The sequence below is a fragment of the Lepidochelys olivacea genome, assembly GCF_965140295.1.
Source record: "Lepidochelys olivacea isolate rLepOli2 genome assembly, chromosome: 5".
Classification (NCBI taxonomy): domain Eukaryota; kingdom Metazoa; phylum Chordata; order Testudines; family Cheloniidae; genus Lepidochelys; species Lepidochelys olivacea.
The window spans coordinates 5,857,154-5,877,887 of NC_140415.1; the positions used below are offsets into that span (position 1 = coordinate 5,857,154).

Sequence of the window (20,734 nt, forward strand, 5' to 3'; positions counted from 1 at the left end):
GGAGGGGGAAGAGAGAGAGCGAGAGAGAGAGAGAGAGAGCTTAGAAAATATCACTGGTGTAATAGTTAGCTTAGGGCACTGGGAGCCTAGCTTCTGTACCTAGCTCTTGTTCTGAGGCCAGAGCTTCACTATAAAGTTAAGTCAACCCAGGTACATCGCTGAGTGGTGTGAAAAATCCACACCTCTGAGTGAAGTAGTTAAGCCAACCTAAGGCCACGTTTACACTACAAAATTATATTGGCCTAACTTATGGGGGCATACAGCCAGGGCAGTTATGAAATTGCTTGTGTGTGCGTGTGCGCACTTGGCTCCTTGTGTCGGCACTGTGTGTCCTCACCAGGGGCACTTGTAACAATTGGACTGTCAGTGTAGGGCATTGTGGGATGGCTCCTGAAAGCCAGTAACAGTCGACATAAGCAACTGACAGTGCGTCGACCTATTTACATTGACCGTGACTCTACACTGCTCAGGGAGGCAGTGTTACTGAATTGGTGTAGAGAGGCATTTATGTCAGTGGGAGCCAAATTTAAGTGAAGATACATCCACAGGTAGGTCAATGCAAGGCAACTTACGTCGACCTAACCCCGTAGCGTAGACCAGGCCCAAGTCCCCATGAAGACAGTGTTAGGTTGATGGAAGAATGATTCCGTTGACTTAGGTATCACCTCTCAAGGAAGTGGAGTACCCATGCCAAAAGGAGAATCCCGCCCGTTGGCACAGGTAGTTTCTACACTGAAGCCGTACCACAGTGCAGCTATGCTTTTGTAGCGTTTCAAGTGTTGACAAGACCTGAGTCACTTGGTTTGTTTGTCGTTAGAAAAAGAAGAAAAAGCTATTTGTACATACGAATTAAATCCATCATCAGGGATATGGACACATAGATTTGTTAATGTAACTGAAATCAAATCAAAATGATATCATTTTTCAGACACCATTCATATGGGGGTTTCTGGAGACCTTTCATCTTTGAAGCGTTAAAGGTGAGCGATAAACTGGAGTTAATTTGCATTGCAATTCAGCATTTGTCAGACAGTTGGAGCCAGGAAGCTGTTAACCTAATGGCTTTTCTAATAGTGCCAGGTGTGAAGGACAGCAAAGCCAAAGACACACACACACACACACACACTCACACACACAAGATAAAATGAGATGAATAAAATCTTTTCCTGACATTACCAGACATACACAAAGATGATCCTTCTTCATGCACTTTCTGTGCTAGGATTGTATCAATAACAAATACACTTTATTTTCTTCTCTTTTGGGAATAGCTCTTGGTGGTAATAGTTAAAAATTGATAATAGTAAGTAGGAAGGAATAAGTCTGTCTGAAGAAAAGAAGGAAGGGATGAAAAATGATAGAGGTTTCACATACTGTAGTGCAGGAGCACTCAATAGATGGACCACAGGCAGAATCCAGACCACCAGACACTTTTGAATGGACTGTATTTACTTATTATTATAATTATTGCTATTGCAGCATGAAAAATGTTTCTTTGGAGTCTGGCCCTGGACTATACGTTGACCAAGAAATTTGGATCCTGATAAAAAATAGTTGACTACCCCTGGCATCACTGCATGCAGATTAATAATAATGAAGTGTGTGTCCTTGCTTCTATTATAAACCTTTATTGTCAGAGGCGTGCGAGCAAGGTTCAAAGTGAGCATGGTGGGTTAGAATGCCATTTTTGGCACTCTCTGATTAGTCCACCAGTTTCTCCAGCTCTAATTTCAATAATAAATTAAGCTTTTGGATCTTATGGCTACAAGGAAAAACCTGAATGTGACCTGATGGCTGTGTCATCTTACTGAGGCCTGGTCTACACTGGGAAAATCCACACCCCTGAATGACGCAGTTAAATTGACCTAACCCCTGGTGTAGACAGCTCTGGGTGAATGGGAGAATTCTCTTGTCGACCTAGCTGCTGTAACTCACCAGAGCATGGGAGGACATAATCTTTTGCCTCTGATGTTGTTCCTGTTGTTAATATAATTAATACAAAATCCATAGATCAGGCTACACTACTGCCTCTTCGGGAGGTGGGGTACCTATACAGACCAGAGAACCTCTCCCATCGGTGTAGTTAGCGTCTTCACTGAAGTGTTTTAAATGTAGACAAGACCTGAGTCTGCAAGAGAGATGGACAAACAATAGGTTTAAGAGAGGTGTAAACCTGCCCTGATTCATCCTCATTGGGTGCTCAATCCAAAGGTTAATATGATAGTTTGAATGCTGATCCTGGAAGGTACTTTGGGGCTTTGCCCTGTGAGCAGAAAGACCAAGCTGAGGTACTACTTTCCCAGGGTGGTTGGACACCACAGAAGTCAGAGATGGAACAAGACCTTCTTTGGACACTTCATGAGTGCTTGTGTCATTGCACAATGTGGTGTACCATGAGTAGGTATCTCAGAGCGCCACGCACAGCCATCTGGCACAATGCCTTTGGGGAACATTTTGCCATGTGTTGTGAAGTAGAAAAGAGTTGTGCAGGGATCTCGGGGAGCTAGGGGTCAAGCATCCACCATGCAACTTCCTCTATCCCTTAATGCCATCCATATCCTGTAATTTTCATGACTTTTTTTTTTTAAATTCCACAAACCTGTGAGGCATTTTTCGGTGTGCACCTCTGACAAGAAGGGAGCCCGCAGAACTCTGCACTCTTCTAATCAACGTCGCAAATACAGGGGACAGAATGATGTCTTCGAGGACAGTTTGCTGAGGGACATAGCGAAAATCAGTTCAAAGTTGTTGATGGGCTTCATGGAGCAGCTGAAGATGGTGGAGCACCACTTCTGGGGCCAAGAAACAAGTTGGTAAGAGCACGTTGTACTGCAGGTTTGGGACAATGAACAGTGACTACTGAATGTTCCTGGATCTGTGTGATGTTCCTGGATTTGTGTGCCAAGTTCTCCCCAGCCAGGGAGACCAGTATGAGAGCTGCATTGATGGTGGAAAACCAAGTGGAGCTCTCATTCTAGTGGGAGTGGCAGCGTGGGGGAATACAGACAGATGCATGTGAATGCTTGCTGACTGAAGGAAGGGGAAAGAGCAAACTTCACCAGCATGGATACCACCCCCACTGTCTCCTGGGACCCTGGGATCCAGCATGACACCATTGTGCCTTCAGTGTCATGATCCTGAGAAATGTTCTGATCAGACCAGACCAGAAAGAGGGACACAGATGACATCACCACCTCCACTGGTTCTGGCTAAATCCTGATCACCCCCCCCGCCCACACCCCGTATGTTCTTTTCCTTCCCCACCTGATTACATCTCTTTCCTATTCTTCTCCTTTTGCCCTCTATCTAATAAGGGTCTGGCTCAGCGAGCCACGGCTGTATATTTTATCACACTGCTGTAAGCCTGTGCCCAGAAAGAAGCAGCTAAAAACAATGTCTTAAGAAGCCCAATGCTGGTACAAGTTTGACAAATCTTGCAGTGGCTGATCAGACCGTGTGCTGGGCTTGTGGTTTTCCAGCAGCGAGTGGAAGTTGACACTCTCATTCCACTCTCATTGCAAGTGAGAGTTGACACTAGCTGCCTTTTCTATCTTTTTCTTTTCTCTCCCCTCTTGAGTGTGTTTGTCTCATTCTGCCTCTAGGAAACAGGACTGGACTTTAACAACAACAATAAGGAGGTTGTGGAATCTCCATCATTGCAGATATTTAAGAACAGGCTGGATAAACACCCATCAGGGATGGTCTAGATAATACTTAGTCCTGCCTTGAGTGTAGGGGACTGGACTAGATGACCTCTCGAGGTCCCTTCCAGTCCTATGATTCCAATAATAACAGCTCCAGCCGAGCTCAACTTATTGTTTCTCATTTCCCTAGAAAAAGACAGTTACTACCATCTAAGACTGTCAAACAAGGGTTTTTTTCCTTCTAAAGGATCTCTCCAGATAAAGGGAAAGAACAATGGAAGTTGTTAAAATGAAAAATTTACTTACTCCCTTATATGTCAAACGCTTTAACTGGTTTTCCTTCTTTTCTGTATCTTTAATAAAAGGTTAAAAGGATGTTTCCTGGTGTGTTTGCTGTGGTGCTAAGTGGCTGAGATTTTTGTGTACCAAACCCCAAACCTTGTTTAACACTGTTTAATGTTGGACGGTAACGGGGTCATGTTAACACCTTTGACTCTTTGGGCCCATATAGTGCATCAAAATGAATACAACAAGCCTGTTAAGACATTGAAGAGTAACACACAAAACTGCCATCAAACCTGGCCCCCTTTTGATCCTCATGGCATAGAGGTCCAAGATGGAATGATAACAAAGACTGACCGTAGACCCCATGACTTCTTTCATTCACACATCTCCAGGCATTTTCCAAACCATAAAAACCCATTTCCAAATTATTGTACATTACAGAAAAGACCTCTCCCACCACTGAAATGCAGCAGCTCTGGGGCAGACAGCTAGAGCTTATTTAACAGCACACACAACTGTTGGGGATAGGAGGCGAGGAAGAACATAATGTCCAAGGCTAAGTTAGGGATTGGGATTTGGCCAAGACACTATCTAACTTCTCTGTTCTTGCAGAAAAGTGCTGTGAGATCCTGAATGACAAGTGAGCCAGACAATGATCTGATGTCTCACCCTGGTGATGGCACCAGCGACAGAGTGCCCTTTGAATGGGCCCGGAGCCTGAACCTCCTGTCTCATCCCTACAGGTGCTCCCCCTGGACCAGGGATCAAGGCACAGTGGCACAGGGCATGTGAGCAGGGTCAGAATGAGTTCTCCCCTGACATCTAGTGATGAGCTAGACTCATCAGGACTGGACTGTATTTGTGTAAACACACTTACTCTGCCTAGGTATTCAGCAGACAGAGCTGCATTGCCAAAGTGGTCAATTTTGGCTGGGGTTGGGTTACAAATCACTTTAGTATTGAATGCAAAGGTAATGACACGTTGCTATCCTTATTGCATGAGTAAAAGGCAGCAGAACTGTGCTTAGCATCCTGATTGAAGGGGTCACCCTCAATTGAAGTGCACTCACTAAGCAGGGTTTAGGGATGCCAAATCCCAGCGAAATTTGAGAGAGTGAGGACAGGTGTTCCTACCTGGTGGGGTGGGCTCTGCCTAAGAGTCCTAGGCCAGGTCGACACTACAAATGTCCATTGAAAGAATGACGTCACTCAGGGGTAAATCCACACCCGTGAGTGACGCAGTTATACTGACCAAACCCTGGTGTAGACAGTGCTGTGTTGACCTGCCCTTAGGCACCATTTAACCCTCCCACTCGCCACTGTTTGAAGACAGCTAATTTGACCCACTAGAGAGTCTCTGTTTTGTTTTATGATCACTGGAGCTGGACTCACTGATAACCAGGTCTCACTGCTGAGCCTTAGACCTGGCGTGGGACAGCTGGCGCAGTGAAAGAGAGGGCCTAGCCCGCATCAGCAGCGAGGTTCCCCACTACCCCCTGAAATCACCCAGAGCTGGGTGAAGCAGTGGAACCTCAGAATGTGGCATCACAAAGAGTGGCACCGGAGTGAATGATGGCAGCGGTGGGCAGCCATGGCAGAGTGAGCAGAGGTGTCAGAGGCATTGCTTGATGCTTCTCCTGCCCCCAGACCCCCCAGGGGTGGGAGGTGAACCCCCATGTATGCACCTCTGAATTCTGGGTGTTTGCTGACCAACTGTGAGTGGCGTGCAGCGGTGGGAGAGGGGAGTGATGTGCTAAAAGGACGTTCGTTCATCGGGCTGAGGACAGGTGGGACACAGAGGCAAAGGACACTGCCCAGTGCCCTGTGGGGTGGGTGGCTTATGTTTGCACATTTTTGAATGTGGGTTTGGTGTTTTCTAAAACGAATGCATGGTTCCCTTTTCCTTGTCATAACAGTTCTCTTTTCTCTTGAACAGACTCAGTGCTTGCGAGTGGGGAAGTTGCTTCTTAGAGGTGACCAGGGGTGGTGTTAAGTTTTCCTAGAATCCTGGGTGGGGTTCAAGCTGGTTCTGGGTTGCAGTGTGAAGAGGAACCCCTGGAAGTTATGCATGCACTTCCAATGCCTGTGGTGTCCTTTATCTGCAGATAAATGCAGGACTCGAGTCACCTGCCAGGTGCTTCTGGACAGAAGCCAACTGCTAACTACTGGGAGTTAGGAGGAGACTTTTCCATCTAGAGATTATCCTATAGGTGCCTATTACTGGGTTCCTTGTACCTCCCCCTGAAGTGGCTGGTGCTGGCCACTGCTGGAAGCTGGAATCTAGACAAGGTGGACCACAGTTTTGACCCAGTCTAGCAATTCCTATGGAAAGAAAGAGAGGTATTTAAGTGGCAATCAAGTGCCTCTTAGGCTGGCGAACCTTGTGTTTATTCACTGCAAATGTCTAAGTCCTTCCTTGAGACTGGGGTAATCGCATTTGCTTTGACATGCTGGTAGAAAGGCAGGGGACTGTCAGTCCTGGTGTAATTGGAGAAAAGGCCAGTGTTGCTCGGTAAACCTGGCACTGCAGCAAGCCAATGATACATCTCCCGTAGCAAAGCGTAAGTGGTGTCATTCTATCCTTCCTTGGGCAGGTAAGCAGTTAGGAGCGGTGCTGGTGTGCAGTTATACTGACAGGGGTGTTTGCATTACAGGGGCATTACATAGCCGGGATCATATCAAAGCAATAAATAGCAATGATCCTGCTACAAAAGAAAAGCAATTGCTCCACACCTTAGGAAGAGATGCCCTCTACTTGTCAGCTGTTACATAACTGTCCACTACAGGATTTAGCATCAGATAAATGTCCGACAGGACAGTGGAGTGGAGTGGATCAGTCAGATCCAGCAATCCCTGTGATTTCTCCACTTGGACAGATGTGTCTGCCTTGTCTGCAAGTATGCAGTTCCCAGAGATAACTGTATGGAAGGTAGGAAGGATTAGTTACAAGGTGTTTCTTAGCTAGGGGCATCTGAAAAAGCATGATGCGATTCAAAGAACATTTTTTTAACAGACCCAATTTTAATTCAAGCTGTCTCATAACCCAATTAACAGATGTATTTGAAAGTCTTCTGAAAATTGAGGTTTTTCTCACAGGATGTGTCAGGGTTCCTTCCCCACTCTGAAATCTAGGGTACAGATGTGGGGACCCACATGAAAGATCCCCTAAGCTTATTTCTACCAGCTTAGGTTAAAACTTCCCCAAGGCACAAAGTCTTTGCCCTTGGATTAGGTAAAACGCTGCCACCACCAAGTGTTTTAGACAAAGAACAGGGAAAGGACCACTTGGGGGGATATTTTGGGGAAATAGGAACTCCAAACCCTTACACCCCCTTTCCTGGGGAGGCTTGAGAATAAGATGAGCACAAACTCCTTGGATTTTTAAGACCCAAAAAACCCAATCAGATTCTTAAAAATCAGAACTTTATTAGAAGAACAAAAAAATATAAGAGAATAACTCTGTAAGATCAGAATGGAAGATAATCTTACAGGCAGTCAGATTCAAAATATAGAGAATCCCTCTAGCCAAAACCTTAAGTTACAAAAAGACTCAAAAACAGGAATACACATTTTCTCCCGCACAGCGAATTTCACAAGCCAAAAAACAAAAGAAAATCTAACACATTTTCTAGTTATATTACTTATTAACTTTATAGGAGTTGAATTGATTGCTTTCTTGATCTGTCCCCAGCAGAGGCATCACACAGACAGACAGATAAAAGCCCTTTTTCCACCCCTCCAGATTTGAAAGTATCTTGTCCCCTCATTGGTCATTTTGGGTCAGGTGCAAGCCAGATTACCTTAGCTTCTTAACCCTTTACAGGTGAAGGATTTTGCCTCTGGCCAGGAGGTATTTTATAGCACTGTATACAGAAAGGTGGTTACCCTTCCCTTTATATTTATGACAGGATGTGTGCTGTAAGTTTGAAAATGGTACACAGCATTCTTCATTCGGAATGCATCCGATGAAGTGAGCTGTAGCTCATGAAAGCTTATGCTCAAATAAATTGGTTCATCTCTAAGGTGCCACAAGTACTCCTGTTCTTTTTGCAAATACAGACTAACACGGTTGCTACTCTGAAACCAGTATTCTTCATGTGAAACAAAGATGCTGAATACCTGCTTTAAATTAAACAAAGTAAAAAACAATGGACCCTTAACTATGGAGCTTCTCCCAGTAGGTCCATAACAGTTACATTTCCCATAGTCCCTGGGAGTCTTCAGCAGGGTGTAGGAAGGCACTTAGCTTAACTTCCCTTATTTGCCCGAATTTCACTTGTGATGTTCCGCTGTTCAATCCAGTCTATAAAAGCCCCTTTTGAAGTGTTTGCTGTCAGAAATGACAATTCAGCACCTCTATTCCCATTGCAGCCTGTGCTCTCCCTGTCATCATGAAGGTTTCCTTCTCCTTCTGCATCCTCTTGGCTTTCATAGATGCAGGTGAATCCCCTGATTTTTGGACTGTTGACCCTGTCGCAGCCCAAAGTGTAGAACCGGCCCTGGAATTGCTGTTCTGCAGTTGGGTGTCTTCCCATCCTGGTGTGAAATATCCCTTACCCCTATGGATTTGTTCCTGCTGTCTTGTATTGGGATTGTGATAAATAAAGGGGGAGCTCCCTTTTATGGACACCCAGCCAGCCAGTTAGCTATAAAACCCTTATTAGGAGCTGTTCTCTACTTGCTTTACCTGTGTCAAGGTTCCTCCCCCACTCTGAACTCTAGGGTACAGATGTGGGGACCTGCATGAAAAACCTCCTAAGCTTATCTTTACCAGCTTAGGTCAAAACTTCCCCAGTAACCAGTATTAGTTTGGTGGTGGTAGCGGCCAGTCCAAGGACAACGGGTGGAATATTTTGTACCTTGGGGAAGAGCTGTTTGGATGCATCCTTCCCCCCAAAATACTTCCCAAAACCTTGCACCCCACTTCCTGGACAAGGTTTGGTAAAAAGCCTCACCAATTTGCCTAGGAGACTACAGACCCAGACCCTTGGATCTTAAGAACAATGAACAATCCTCCCAACACTTGCACCCCCCGTTTCCTGGGAAATGTTGGATAAAAAGCCTCACCAATTTGCATAGGTGACCACAGACCCAAACCCTTGGATCTGAGAACAATGAAAAAGCATTCAGTTTTCTTACAAGAAGACTTTTAATAAAAATAGAAGTAAATAGAAATAAAGAAATCCCTCCTGTAAAATCAGGATGGTAGATATCTTACAGGGTAATTAGATTCCAAACATAGAGAACCCCTCTAGGCAAAACCTTAAGTTACAAAAAAAGATACCCAGACAGAAATAGTTATTCTATTCAGCACAATTCTTTTCTCAGCCATTTAAAGAAATCATAATCTAACACATACCTAGCTAGATTACTTACTAAAAGTTCTAAGACTCCATTCCTGTTCTGTTCCCGACAAAAGCAGCATATAGACAGACCAAGACCCTTTGTTTCTCTCCCTCCTCCCAGCTTTTGAAAGTATCTTGTCTCCTCATTGGTCATTTTGGTCAGGTGCCAGCGAGGTTACCTTTAGCTTCTTAACCCTTTACAGGTGAGAGGAGCTTTCCCCTGGCCAGGAGGGATTTCAAAGGGGTTTGCCCTTCCCTTTATATTTATGACAACCTGTAAAGGGTTAACAAGCCCACAGGTGAAAGGAAAGGAGTGGGCACCTGACCAAAAGAGCCAATGGGAGGGCTAGAACTTTTTAAAATTGGGAAAAAACTTCCCTTTGTCTGTGTGTTGTTATTCTCTGGGAAAGAGGGGAACAGGGAGCAGTTATGCTGTGAGAAGCTTTAAGCCAGGTATGAAAAACCATCAGATCATACCTAAACATTGCTTATCTGAAACCCCAGAAATGTAAGTAAATTAGGGAATGTCTAGAAAGACACGATTAGGGTTATTCCTGTTTATTTTTTACTGGCTTGTGGACTCCTCTGTGCTATCCCCAGGTGCTTTTGTTCTGCTTGTAACCTTTAAGCTGAACCTCAAGAGAGCTATCTTGATGCTTAATTTTTGTAATTGTTTCTTTTTAAATCTAGCAAAAGCCTAAGTTCCAGATGTATTTTCTTTCTTTTTGTTTTTAATAAAATTTACCCTTTTTAAAGAACAGGATTGGATTTTTGATGTCCTCAGAGGTTTGTGCATATGTTGTTTAATTAGCTGGGGACAACAGCTAATTTCCTTTGTTTTCTTTCTCACCTCTTCCCCGGAGTGAGGGAGTGAAAGGGCTTGAGGGTACCCCACAGGAAGGAATTCCCAAGTGCGCCTTCCTGGGTTCCAAGGAGTTTGCATTTGGGTGGTGGCAGCATGTACCCATCCAAGGTCAGAGAAAAGCTGTGACTTTAGGAGGTTAATACAAGCCCGGAGTGGCCAGTATTAATTTTTAAAATCCTTGAGGAACCCCACCTTCTGCACTTGAAGTACCAGAATGGGGAATAAGCCTTGACAGGGATGAATGGGGTTTGGGGTTAGCTGGATTCATCCTTCATGCCCAATGCTCACTTTGCTTTAAGTGAAGAGAAGGGATCAGGAACTAAATGGGAGGAAATGACGAGAAGAGAAGGGATCAGGAACTAAATGGGAGGAAATACCAGCTAGACATTAGAAAAGAGACTCATAGACTTTAAGGTCAGAAGGGACCATTATGATCATCTAGTCTGACCTCCTGCACAACGCAGGCTACAGAATCTCACCCACCTACTCCTGCAACAAATCCCTGACCTATGTCTGAGCTACTGAAGTCCTCATCTCATGGTTTAAAGGCTTCAAGGTGCAGAGAATCCTCCAGCAAGTAACCCAGGCCCCACACTGCAGTGGAAGGCAAAAAACCCCCAGGGCCTCTGCCAATCTGCCCTGGAGGAAAATTCCTTCCTGACACCAAATATGGTGATCAGCTAAACCCTGAGCATGTGGGCAAAACTCACCAGCCAGACATCCAGGAAAGAATTCTCTGTAGTAACTCAGATCCCACCCTATCTAACATCCCATCACAGGCCATTGGGCATATTTACCACTAACAGTCAAAGATCAATTAGTTGCCAAAATTAGGCTATCCTATCATACCATCCCCTTCAAAAACTTATCAAGCTTAATCTTGAAGCCAGATATGTCTTTTGCCTCCACTGATCCTCTTGGAAGGCTGTTCCAGAACTTCAGTCCTCTGATGGCTAGAAACCTTTTTCTAATTTCAAGTCTAAACTTCCGGATGGCCAGATTATATCCATTTGTTCTTGTGTCCACATTGGTACTGAGCTTAAATAATTCCTCTCCCTTCCTGGTATTTATCCCTCTGATATATTTATAGAGAGCAATCCTATCTCCCCTCAGCCTTCTTTTGATTAGGCTAAACAAGACAAGCTCTTTGAGTCTCCTTTCATAAGAGGTTCTAGCTGCAGGGTACTCTCTCCAGTGAGTTATCTCCATTGTGGTTGAAGCAGAGAGGAAATGAGGCACGAGGGGGGAAATGGAGAGCTGCATCATGCATTAGTGCCATCCCTGGACTAGAAGAATCAGGGAATCCTATCCCCCAAGGCTCCATACCAGCTGTAAAGTGATACTGACCCCTCAGGACATACAAGCCCCAGCAGCGTTGCTGACTGTTCCCTTGAACGTTGTGGCTTAGTCAGACAGGTCAGCAGATACAAGAGGAAAACCAGAGGATGCCTGCTGGTGAAGAAGAGGAAGCTTGAAAGGAGAAGTGAGAAACATTCATAGCAACCGCTAAGACAAAGTGTGTTCCCTTTCCTTCCCTAAGGAGCTCTCTTCAGTGCGAGGTTTGCCATGAAATAGGGGCGAGCTGTTCCGGCCCCATGGAAACCTGAGATAGTGGCAAAGATACCTGTGGGGTCATAAAGCATGAAATTGTACAAGGTAGGTAAGAGAGAGCTTAAACCAGAGTGGTGCAGTGGGACAGAGCTGGGAGGCAAGACTCCTGGGTTTTATTCCTGTCTCTGCCACTGACTGGCTGGGTTACCCTGGGTGAGTTACATACCCACTCTATGCCTCAGTTTCCCATCAATCAAAGGGTGGGGCATGATGCTTGTGAACTCCCTGGATGAAAAGCACTAAGTATTATTATTAAGCCAAGCAGTGTTCCCTACCTGGCAACAGTGTGAGGGTCCAGTTTTCAAACATGGAGGGGAGGGACCTAAACACCAATTTGATTCTCCAGGGCACCTGTTTGAGCATCCAGATTTATGGCCCCAGCACTGTAGCTTTGCCTGTATCCCTTCCCACTTATCCACATCCCCAGTCCCTAAGTCACCCTGTCATCCCCTCAAGGCACCTGCGTCGACATCTGGACACAACCCAGCTGGGTGAGTGAGATTCACCTTTAACCCAGGCAGTGTCAGATACCAGAGGGCTCCCATAGGCAGCTCCTGTGGGAGGGTGCTAGACTCAGGAGCCTGGTATAGAAACAGGGACAGATAGACTGCGTAAGGACCCACTGGCCTGGAACCAGGGGCTCGGGGAGACGCTACTTCCTCGCTGCAATCTGGGATGCCACCCTGAGGTGCTGAGACATGAAGCCCCACAGGCAGTCCTGCCCGAACAAGGACAAGCGACAGCCCTCCATGATTCCCTGGCACTCCCCATATAAACCAGGAAGATGTTTCTGAAAGTTGCCTGAGCAACGCAGACCACCAGTGTGTTTCTGTCTTAGACTGCCCTTTGCCAAACCTCGCAGTGACAGACTCCTGACTCCTAACCTAGTCAACCTTGGTCCTGGTTTACTCTCCTTGGCTTAAAGCCCTTTGCTGTCCTTGGTGAAAGCCCCTTGCCAGCCTTACCCTGATTCATGCCTCACTCTCTCAATTTTTAACAGACTCTGACTTGGTTTTGACGTGGCCTGTCTCTGGATTGATCTTGACCTCCGGTCCTGATACTGAGCAGCTCACTTGATGCCCAGAGTCCTCCCATGACCCAGCCCTGATTGGTAGAGAGCCAGCACTATACAAGCATCTAGCGTTAGAGATAGACCAGCATCAGTGAGTCTAGGGATGTAGATAGATAAACTCCCCCGCTTCTCAGCAGCCTTACCAAGACTTTACAGGGCACAGGGATAAAACTGGTCTCCTTCTTGGCCAATACAACAGGGATTCATAGTTTTCAAGGCCAGAAGGGACACTGCGACCATCTAGTCAGGATCTCCTATAGAATGCAGGCCGGAGAACTTTCCCCCCAATAATTCCTAGAGCAGATCTTTTACCAAAACATCCAATCTTGATTTTAAAATTGTCAGTGAGGGAGAATCTACTATGACCATTGGTAAATTACTCACAAGTTATGCCTTATTTCCAGTCTGAATTTGTCTAGCTTCAACTTCCAACCATTTGATCATGTAATACATTTCTCTGCTCGACTGAGGAGCCCAGTAGTGAATTGAGGACCTCCAGGACTAACAGCACAAGTCTCTACAGCTGAAGCGAGGCTCTTGGTAGCTCAGGGCTGTAACGGACTATCATGCATGGAGTGGGCACAGATGGGCACGCAGCATATCTTGGACCAGTGGGTAACAACTGTTTACTAAAGAGTCCCAAGAATGGGGTGTTCTTGCTGGGGTACAGCTGCAGTGAGACTTGGTGGCCACTAGCTGCTCCCCATGTAAATATTACAGTATGAGGTGGGGAGGCATGAAACTCCTCCCTAGTGTCTGAGATGTGATTGTGGGTAATCGTCATGCCCCCATCAGCACCAGCTGCAGGATGGTTTTGTTGTCCTCAAGCCCCATATTGTTTTGTATCATCCTGTCACGATGCTGGGAAGGCCATGCTGTGTCATGATTGCGGGGAAAGGGAAGAGAGGGAGCAAAGAAGTCACTGCAGGAAGGAATGCCCCTCAGGGCTGGGTGTGATAGTCAGGGTCCAGACACTCCAAGGGGAGAACGGGGATGGGAGAATCTGAACCCCAAAGAGTAAGCAATTGAATCAACCAGTTGTACACCATGTTATTGTGTATAAAAATATGTCGAGTAAGATCTTTTATGAAAGCTTGTAATGTTCTGAACTTGATGGTTCTTAGGAGACATGTATACAGACTGTGGGTATGAATCTGTGTATTTCTGTATATAGCACAGTATGCTCATGCCCTATGCTACAATTTTAAATACACCTGTCAAGGTTCCTTCCCCACTCTGAACTCTAGGGTACAGATGTGGGGACCTGCATGAAAGATCCCCTAAGCTTATTCTTACCAGCTTAGGTTAAAACTTCCCCAAGGTACAAACTATTTTACCTTTTGCCCTTGGACTTTATTGCTGGCACCACCAAGCGTCTGACAAATATATAACAGGGAAAGAGCCCGCTTGGAAATGTCTTTCCCCCGCAAAATCCTCCCTAAACCCTACACCCCCTTTCCTGGGGAAGGCTTGATAAAAATCCTCACCAATTTGCATAGATGACCACAGACCCAAACCCTTGGATCTTAAGAACAATGAAAAAGCAATCAGGTTCTTAAAAGAAGAATTTTAATTGAAGAAAAAGTAGAAGAATCACCTCTGTCAAATCAGGATGGTAAATACCTTACAGGGTAATCAGATTCAAAACATAGAGAATCCCTCTAGGCAAAACCTTAAGTTACAAAAAGACACAAAACCAGGAATATACATTCCATTCAGCACAGCTTATTTTATCAGCCATTTAAACAAAACAGAATCTAACGCATCTCTAGCTAGATTACTTACTAAGTTCTAAGACTCCATTCCTTTTCTCTTCCTGGCAAAAAATAACACACAGACAGAGAGAACCTTTGTTTCTCCCTCCCCTCCAGCTTTGAAAGTATCTTGTCTCCTCATTGGTCATTTTGGTCAGGTGCCAGGGAGGTTATCCTTGCTTCTTAACCCTTTATAGGTGAAAGGGTTTCTCCTCTGGCCAGGAGGGATTTAAAGGTGTTTACCCTTCCCTTTATGTTTATGACAACACCTCACAGCAGCGACGGGCTCCTTCCAAGCCAGGTGTTTTCACAAAACCAGTCCCAAGTAATGACGCATGAAAAGACAAATTATGGACTATTACAGTTGACAGAGACACCCTGACTGTCAAATTGAGAGGGAACCCCCCGCAATGCTCTGATTAACCATGAATTGAGAGAAAGGATAAACCCCTGCAAACCCTCTTACAAGGGAAGGGAACAGGATTTGAAGTGAAAGGTATCAGAACTGAGGAACAGTCTCAGGCATGGGGCTGTCTGTCTTGCACACTGGATCCCCTCTATGGCAGGGGATATGCTGGGAAACTGTTCAAAGGTAACTTCTATTAGCAAAGGGAATTTAGCTAATGTTGAAGTGTAAAGCCTGAAGTTGAATATTTATGTTTATTTTCTGTGTCACTTGTCCGTGTTTGCTGCTTCTTCCTAGTTCATCTTTGGAACTGTGATTTGTCTACAACATAAATGTCTTGTTGATTTTTACCCCAAGCAGGTCTCTGATGTGCAAACTGTGTGGAGTGTGTTTGCCAAAATGAACTGATAACCAGGGGCAAGTTTCACTTCTTCTGGGGGGTGACGAAGCAGAGTTGGGAAAGTCCGAGTGTCCAGTAGTTAAGAACTTGGTGGGTAGAGAGATTTCTGGGGACTCAGGATCAGAAGGGCTGGTGGAGTCGCCAGGGCAGGAGTAACTGGGCTGGGTAAGACCTTTATGCTTGTAGGGTGGCTACTGGTGTCAAGGCTCTGAGTCATAGGGTATGTCTACACTAGCCACATTACAGCATGGCAGCACTGTGAAGTGGGCAGTATAGACACACTTTATCGCCGGGGAAGAACTCTCCCAGCGATTAAAAAAAACCCCTACCCCTAACGAGGGGCGGTAGCTTTATCGCTGGGAGCATGGCACCCGGTGATAAAGCGCTGTCTATATTGGCAATTTTCAGGGCTAAAACTTTAGTCGCTTGGGGGGGGGGGCGTTTTTTCACACCCCTGAACGACAAAAGTTTTAGCCCTGAAAGTGACAGTATAGACACAGCCACAGCAATGTAGCGTTAACACACCCAAAGTTACAGGACAGGCGGTGAGAGAACCCCTTACTGCTCTGGGGGAGCCTCAAAGCATCACAGTGGGCCTGTTTTGTTCGTAACTCCACATGTTTTTCTTTGTTATAGTGTCAAGGAGGATTGTGATAACCCAAAAGTCCTGCCTGTACTCCAATAGTTGCCGAACACACCCCATTAGTATGAACTTTGGGAACGGAATGACACACAGGAGCAGAATTACCTGCGGTGTGGGAGAAGACTGTAAAACAGCGTCTGACCCACGTATGTATCTACGGCATGTGCTCTCCTCCCCTTTCCACCGCCTCCTCTTCCTCTTCCCACCCACCTGCCAGGAGGAGGCTCATCCTAGGCTTACAGTGAAACTCCTGCTCTCTATCCTAAGTTTGCACCAAACTGGGAATTCACCCAGACCCCGCCAGGGATTGCCCTGCTGCTCTCCAAGCTGTTGTGAGAGATTAAGAATGAGGTGAGATTTCAGTAGGAAATTTCACCTGCTTTACAGGGGTGCTCTACGGAATAACACTGAGTCCCTGAGAACATGCCGGGATCAGTGGACTGAATAACTCTCAGTCCCTGAGAATAGCCACTTGACCTGCAGTGGGCCTGTTGTATTAAGTGAGAGGGAGTATATGGTGGTAAAATAACCCAGTCGCTGTCCAACATTAAACAGTGTTAAACAAGGTCTGGGGTTTGATATACAGAGACCTCAGCCTGCTTAGCACCATGGGAAACACACCATGAAACATCCTTTTAATAAAGAAATAGAAAAGAAGGAAAAGCTATGAAAGCCTTTGAAAGGTAAAGTATGAAATCAGGCTTTCATTTTCACACCCTTTCCCTTTAGCTGGAGAGAGTCTTTAGGAGGAAAAAAACCCCTTGTTTAGTCTCTTGGGGTAAATAACTGTCACTCTCGGTTGCATTTTGGATTCAGCTGGAGACAGTAAAGACGGTGATGTCATCTGGATCCCTCTCTCTGGCCCTGATCTCTCAGGATCAGGATGACAAAGGCCTGGGGTCCCAGGAAACAGGCATGGGGGTGGGTATGGCAGCCATGATGGTGAAGCTCACTTCAGTAGTCTCTGTCTGTTCTTTTGAGTGTTCTGCTCCCTCCCAAAAAAGAACCCGAAAAGGGAGGGATGGACAGAACAGCCCATCCCCTCATTATTTTGTCCACCAATTAGGCCTAATAGCTGACACCGATTTTGGTTCATTAATTTCTGTTTCCAAGTCTTCTGTGTTTACAGAGCATGATTTCAACGTAGTCCTTGAATTATATCGGTGTGGCTTTTGGTTTGGACTAATTTAGTCTCTCTGTTCTGGTTCTCTTGCACCTATTTATTACATTCCTCATTGAAAATAACAACCTATTTTCCATGGTAAAAGTTATAGACCAGTTGTCACAACAAGCCTTGCACTGAATAACTCCCCGCTGGGGTGGGGAGGAGTAGGATAGGCGTCTGAGTTCCTACTAACCAGATTCTACACGGGAGAAGGCTTCACTCCGCAAAACTCTCATGTCAGCAGAGACTAGACTCAACTGCCTGTGGTATATCCTGAGCTAGACCTGTAGTCCCTTGTTGTGGGAGGATTTAAAGGGCCATTTGATGATTTGCTGCCAAGCTCCCTCAACCCAATGCCAGCTGTCCCTGCTAACATTGTCAAAGCTGACTGTGATCCTTCTGGTTGTTCCCAGTGCCACTGATGAACACCATTCCCAATGGCCTGCAGTGTCCAGCATGCTACACTGAGAATTCTTACCAGTGTAGTGAAAACACCGTGAGTTGTACGGGAGTCCAGACCCAGTGTTTTGATATAGCTGGGAAAATAACCATCGGTAACTTATTTATTTTTTCCTGTTAGATTTTGGTTAATTTTGCAAATGCCATTCTATGAAATGCTTCAAAGAGAAATGAGAGAAAGCAAATTTAAAAAAAAGCAAAAGAAATATCAATGACACTGAATGGGAACAAATCTGAAACTGGTACAAGGGAATGTTTTTCCCTCCCTTTCCATGTTGTGTACAGTTAACCTGTGGAATTCATTGCCACAGGGTATTATTGAAGCCAAGATCTTAGCAGGCTTCATAAAAGAATCAGACATTTAGAAAATTAATAAGTATGGATAAGAACATCTACACTTATGGTAGATAAGATCTAAGCCCTCTTGCTTCTGAGTCTAAAACAGCTACTACCTAAATGGAGATTACGAAGAAACTTCCCCTCGGGACAGGTGACCATTTAGCTATGTATAACCATGATCTTCCTCTGAAACATATGCTACTGGTCATTGTTGGTGGCAGGATACTGGATTAGATGGACCCCTAATCTGATCTGGTCTGGTAATTCCATTTTTCCTGAATTAAAAAAAATGTAAACAGTGTCCCCTTGCTGCTGATCGGTAGCAGGCTGGCTTCCCATAGAAAATAAATTAGTGTTATGGAGTCTGAGTATTTTCTGAGTGTAACTTGTTTATTTACACTACATACATCAATCCCTGAACAGAGGTGATTGCAAGCAACCCTCTCTTTCAGAAATCTCAGCCTCCAAACCAAAGCCTGATTCCCAGGAAGCAATGCACCAAGTATTGGCTCTAGATAGAGAGATTAAGACAGAGAGCAAACTCTCCTGCTGCTTGCAACAGCCCCGAACCCCACCAAAAAAACACCTGCTTCACAAGCTAACAACCACCCAGCATCTTGTCAGACTAAAGAGTGCTTGCACACTAAGAAAAAGGACTTGCTGGACTGTGTGTAACAGAGCCACCAGGTGACTCCCAGTCTGAATAAACATCACTCATGTATTTAGATACATAATTACATGCATACTTTCTCTGACACAATAATACTGCCAGTTCTCCAGCTGGCCATAGAGACTTCCAGAGTAGAAAAAAATCCTGATTCCTAATGTAATAAGTAGAAAAATCCCCATGTGAGGGGAAAAATTGAAAAGCTTCCCATCCTTTTATTCATCAGAAAGCAGGGGGTGGGGGGAGCCCAGTTGACCCCCATTATTTCCGGTCAATCAAACTGACTCCAGTTGCCTCTTTAAATACATTTTAAAAGAAACATCTAAAGGCTTTCAGAGAAAGTGACCTGACAGGAACTCTCCTGCCCAGCAGAGGAGCTAACACTTAGTGTCCTGCCGGTGACTGGAAGTGGCAGGGGATGAGGGGTGGGAAGAGGAAGGATCAGAGAAGGACAGGGAGACTAGAACAACCTTGATAGCCTCACGGGGGGTAGCACTATTGGGACTGACTAGCGACAGGATGAGCCAGAGCTCCCCTGATGCCTGGTATGTGCTTCTTCCTCTGTGCAGGTGTCCTACCCCTAAAAACTGCAATGAAGGGCTGCACCACCGAGTCTGAGTGTGCTGCTCCAAAAGGGGAGAAAGGGTTGGATGTGGACTTTGTGAGGTTTGAGTGCAAACCAGCCTCCAGCAGAGGCCACAAGGCTCTTGGATTTGCCCCTCGAGTCGCCCTCCTTCTAGCACTGTCAGGGCTTATCTTGGTGCTGCCGCTTTCTTGATCTTCCCTGCAGGCCATGGGACACATGCCCAGCATTGCTGTGCTGAAGCCACTCTATCTGCTGCTCGCACATGGCACGTTCTGCATTTGTTTTTCCCTTGTAGGGACTCTCTGTTTTCTACTGGAATCTCTCTGCTTTAGCCTTTTTCAGTGAAGTCAAGAAAAATCTTCTAGATATTTGATTTATTTAAGCTGGTGAAGTTTACTTATATTGGGCATCACAATGGCTAGACTGGGACCCAGCGAGACCCTGTATAGAACCACTAGACAGAACAAGTGGTGGAAATGAAAGCATTCAAAACAACCACAGGGTCTGCCAGCATCCAGCAGCCTCAGTAAAGATCCCCTTTATATTAATTCCACCTGAGTCTGTCCCTCTTCTTCTACCCCCTCTCATTAAGGTTGTGTGGCAGAATGTACCCGTGTATTCACACCCTACACACTGTTGAAATAACCTTTGTAATAACCTTGCAAGGTGTGATAATTGAACGGCGTGCGGATGGGGGCGGGGATGCGGGGAGGTAGCTCCCTTTTATGGACACCCAGCCAGCCAGTTAGCTATAAAATCCCTCTTAGTAGTTGTTCTCTACTTGCTTTACCTGTAAAGGGTTAAAAAGTCTCCCTGCATAGGTAAAAGGAAGGGAGTGGGCACCTGACCAAAAGAGCCAATGGGAGAGCTAGAACTTTTAAAAATTGGGAAAAAACTTCCCCTTTGTCCGTCTGTGCTGTTCTCCCGAGAAGCAGAGACAGGGCTGAAACTATGCTGTAAGAGCTTGTGTCTGGTATGAAAAATCATCAAATCATACCTAGAAACTACTCATTTGGAACCCCAGATATGTAAGTAAATCAGGAAATGTCTAGGAAGACGCAATTAGGTTTATCTCTGTTTATTTCTTTATGGCTTGTGGACTCCTCTGGGCTAACCCCAAATGCTTTTGTTTGCTTGTAACCTTTAAGATGGAGCTCAAGAACCTTATTCTTGATGCTAACCCTTGTAAGTGGTTTTTAAAAAAAATCTAGCAATAGCCTAAGTTTTCAAATTAATTTTTTTTCTTTTTAATAAAATTTACCTTTTTTAAGAACAGGATTGGATTTTGTTTCCTAAGATGTTTGTGCACAGGTTGTTTAATTAGCTGGTGGAAACAGCTGGTTTCCTTTGTTTTCTTTCTTAGCTCTTCCCTGGAGAAAGGGAATGGGCTGTGAAAGGGCATGAGGGTACCCACAGCAAGGAATTCCCAAATGTGCCTTCCTGGGTTCTCAAAGGGGTTTTTGCACTTGGGTGGTGGCAGCATCTACCCATCC

The 20,734-nt window shown here is 45.3% G+C and overlaps 1 protein-coding gene across 1 annotated transcript; it reads left to right on the top strand.

Moving 5' to 3' along the window:
* Positions 1-2,751: 2,751 nt before the first annotated feature.
* On the top strand, positions 2,752-19,433 carry LOC311521327 (phospholipase A2 inhibitor gamma subunit B-like; the record flags this gene model as incomplete). The annotated part of the gene is given in 6 exon segments (XM_084629610.1): positions 2,752-2,813; positions 11,680-11,743; positions 11,747-11,795; positions 16,019-16,171; positions 17,604-17,744; positions 19,225-19,433. Coding segments are annotated over 6 exon segments (678 nt in total).
* Positions 19,434-20,734: the final 1,301 nt, after the last annotated feature.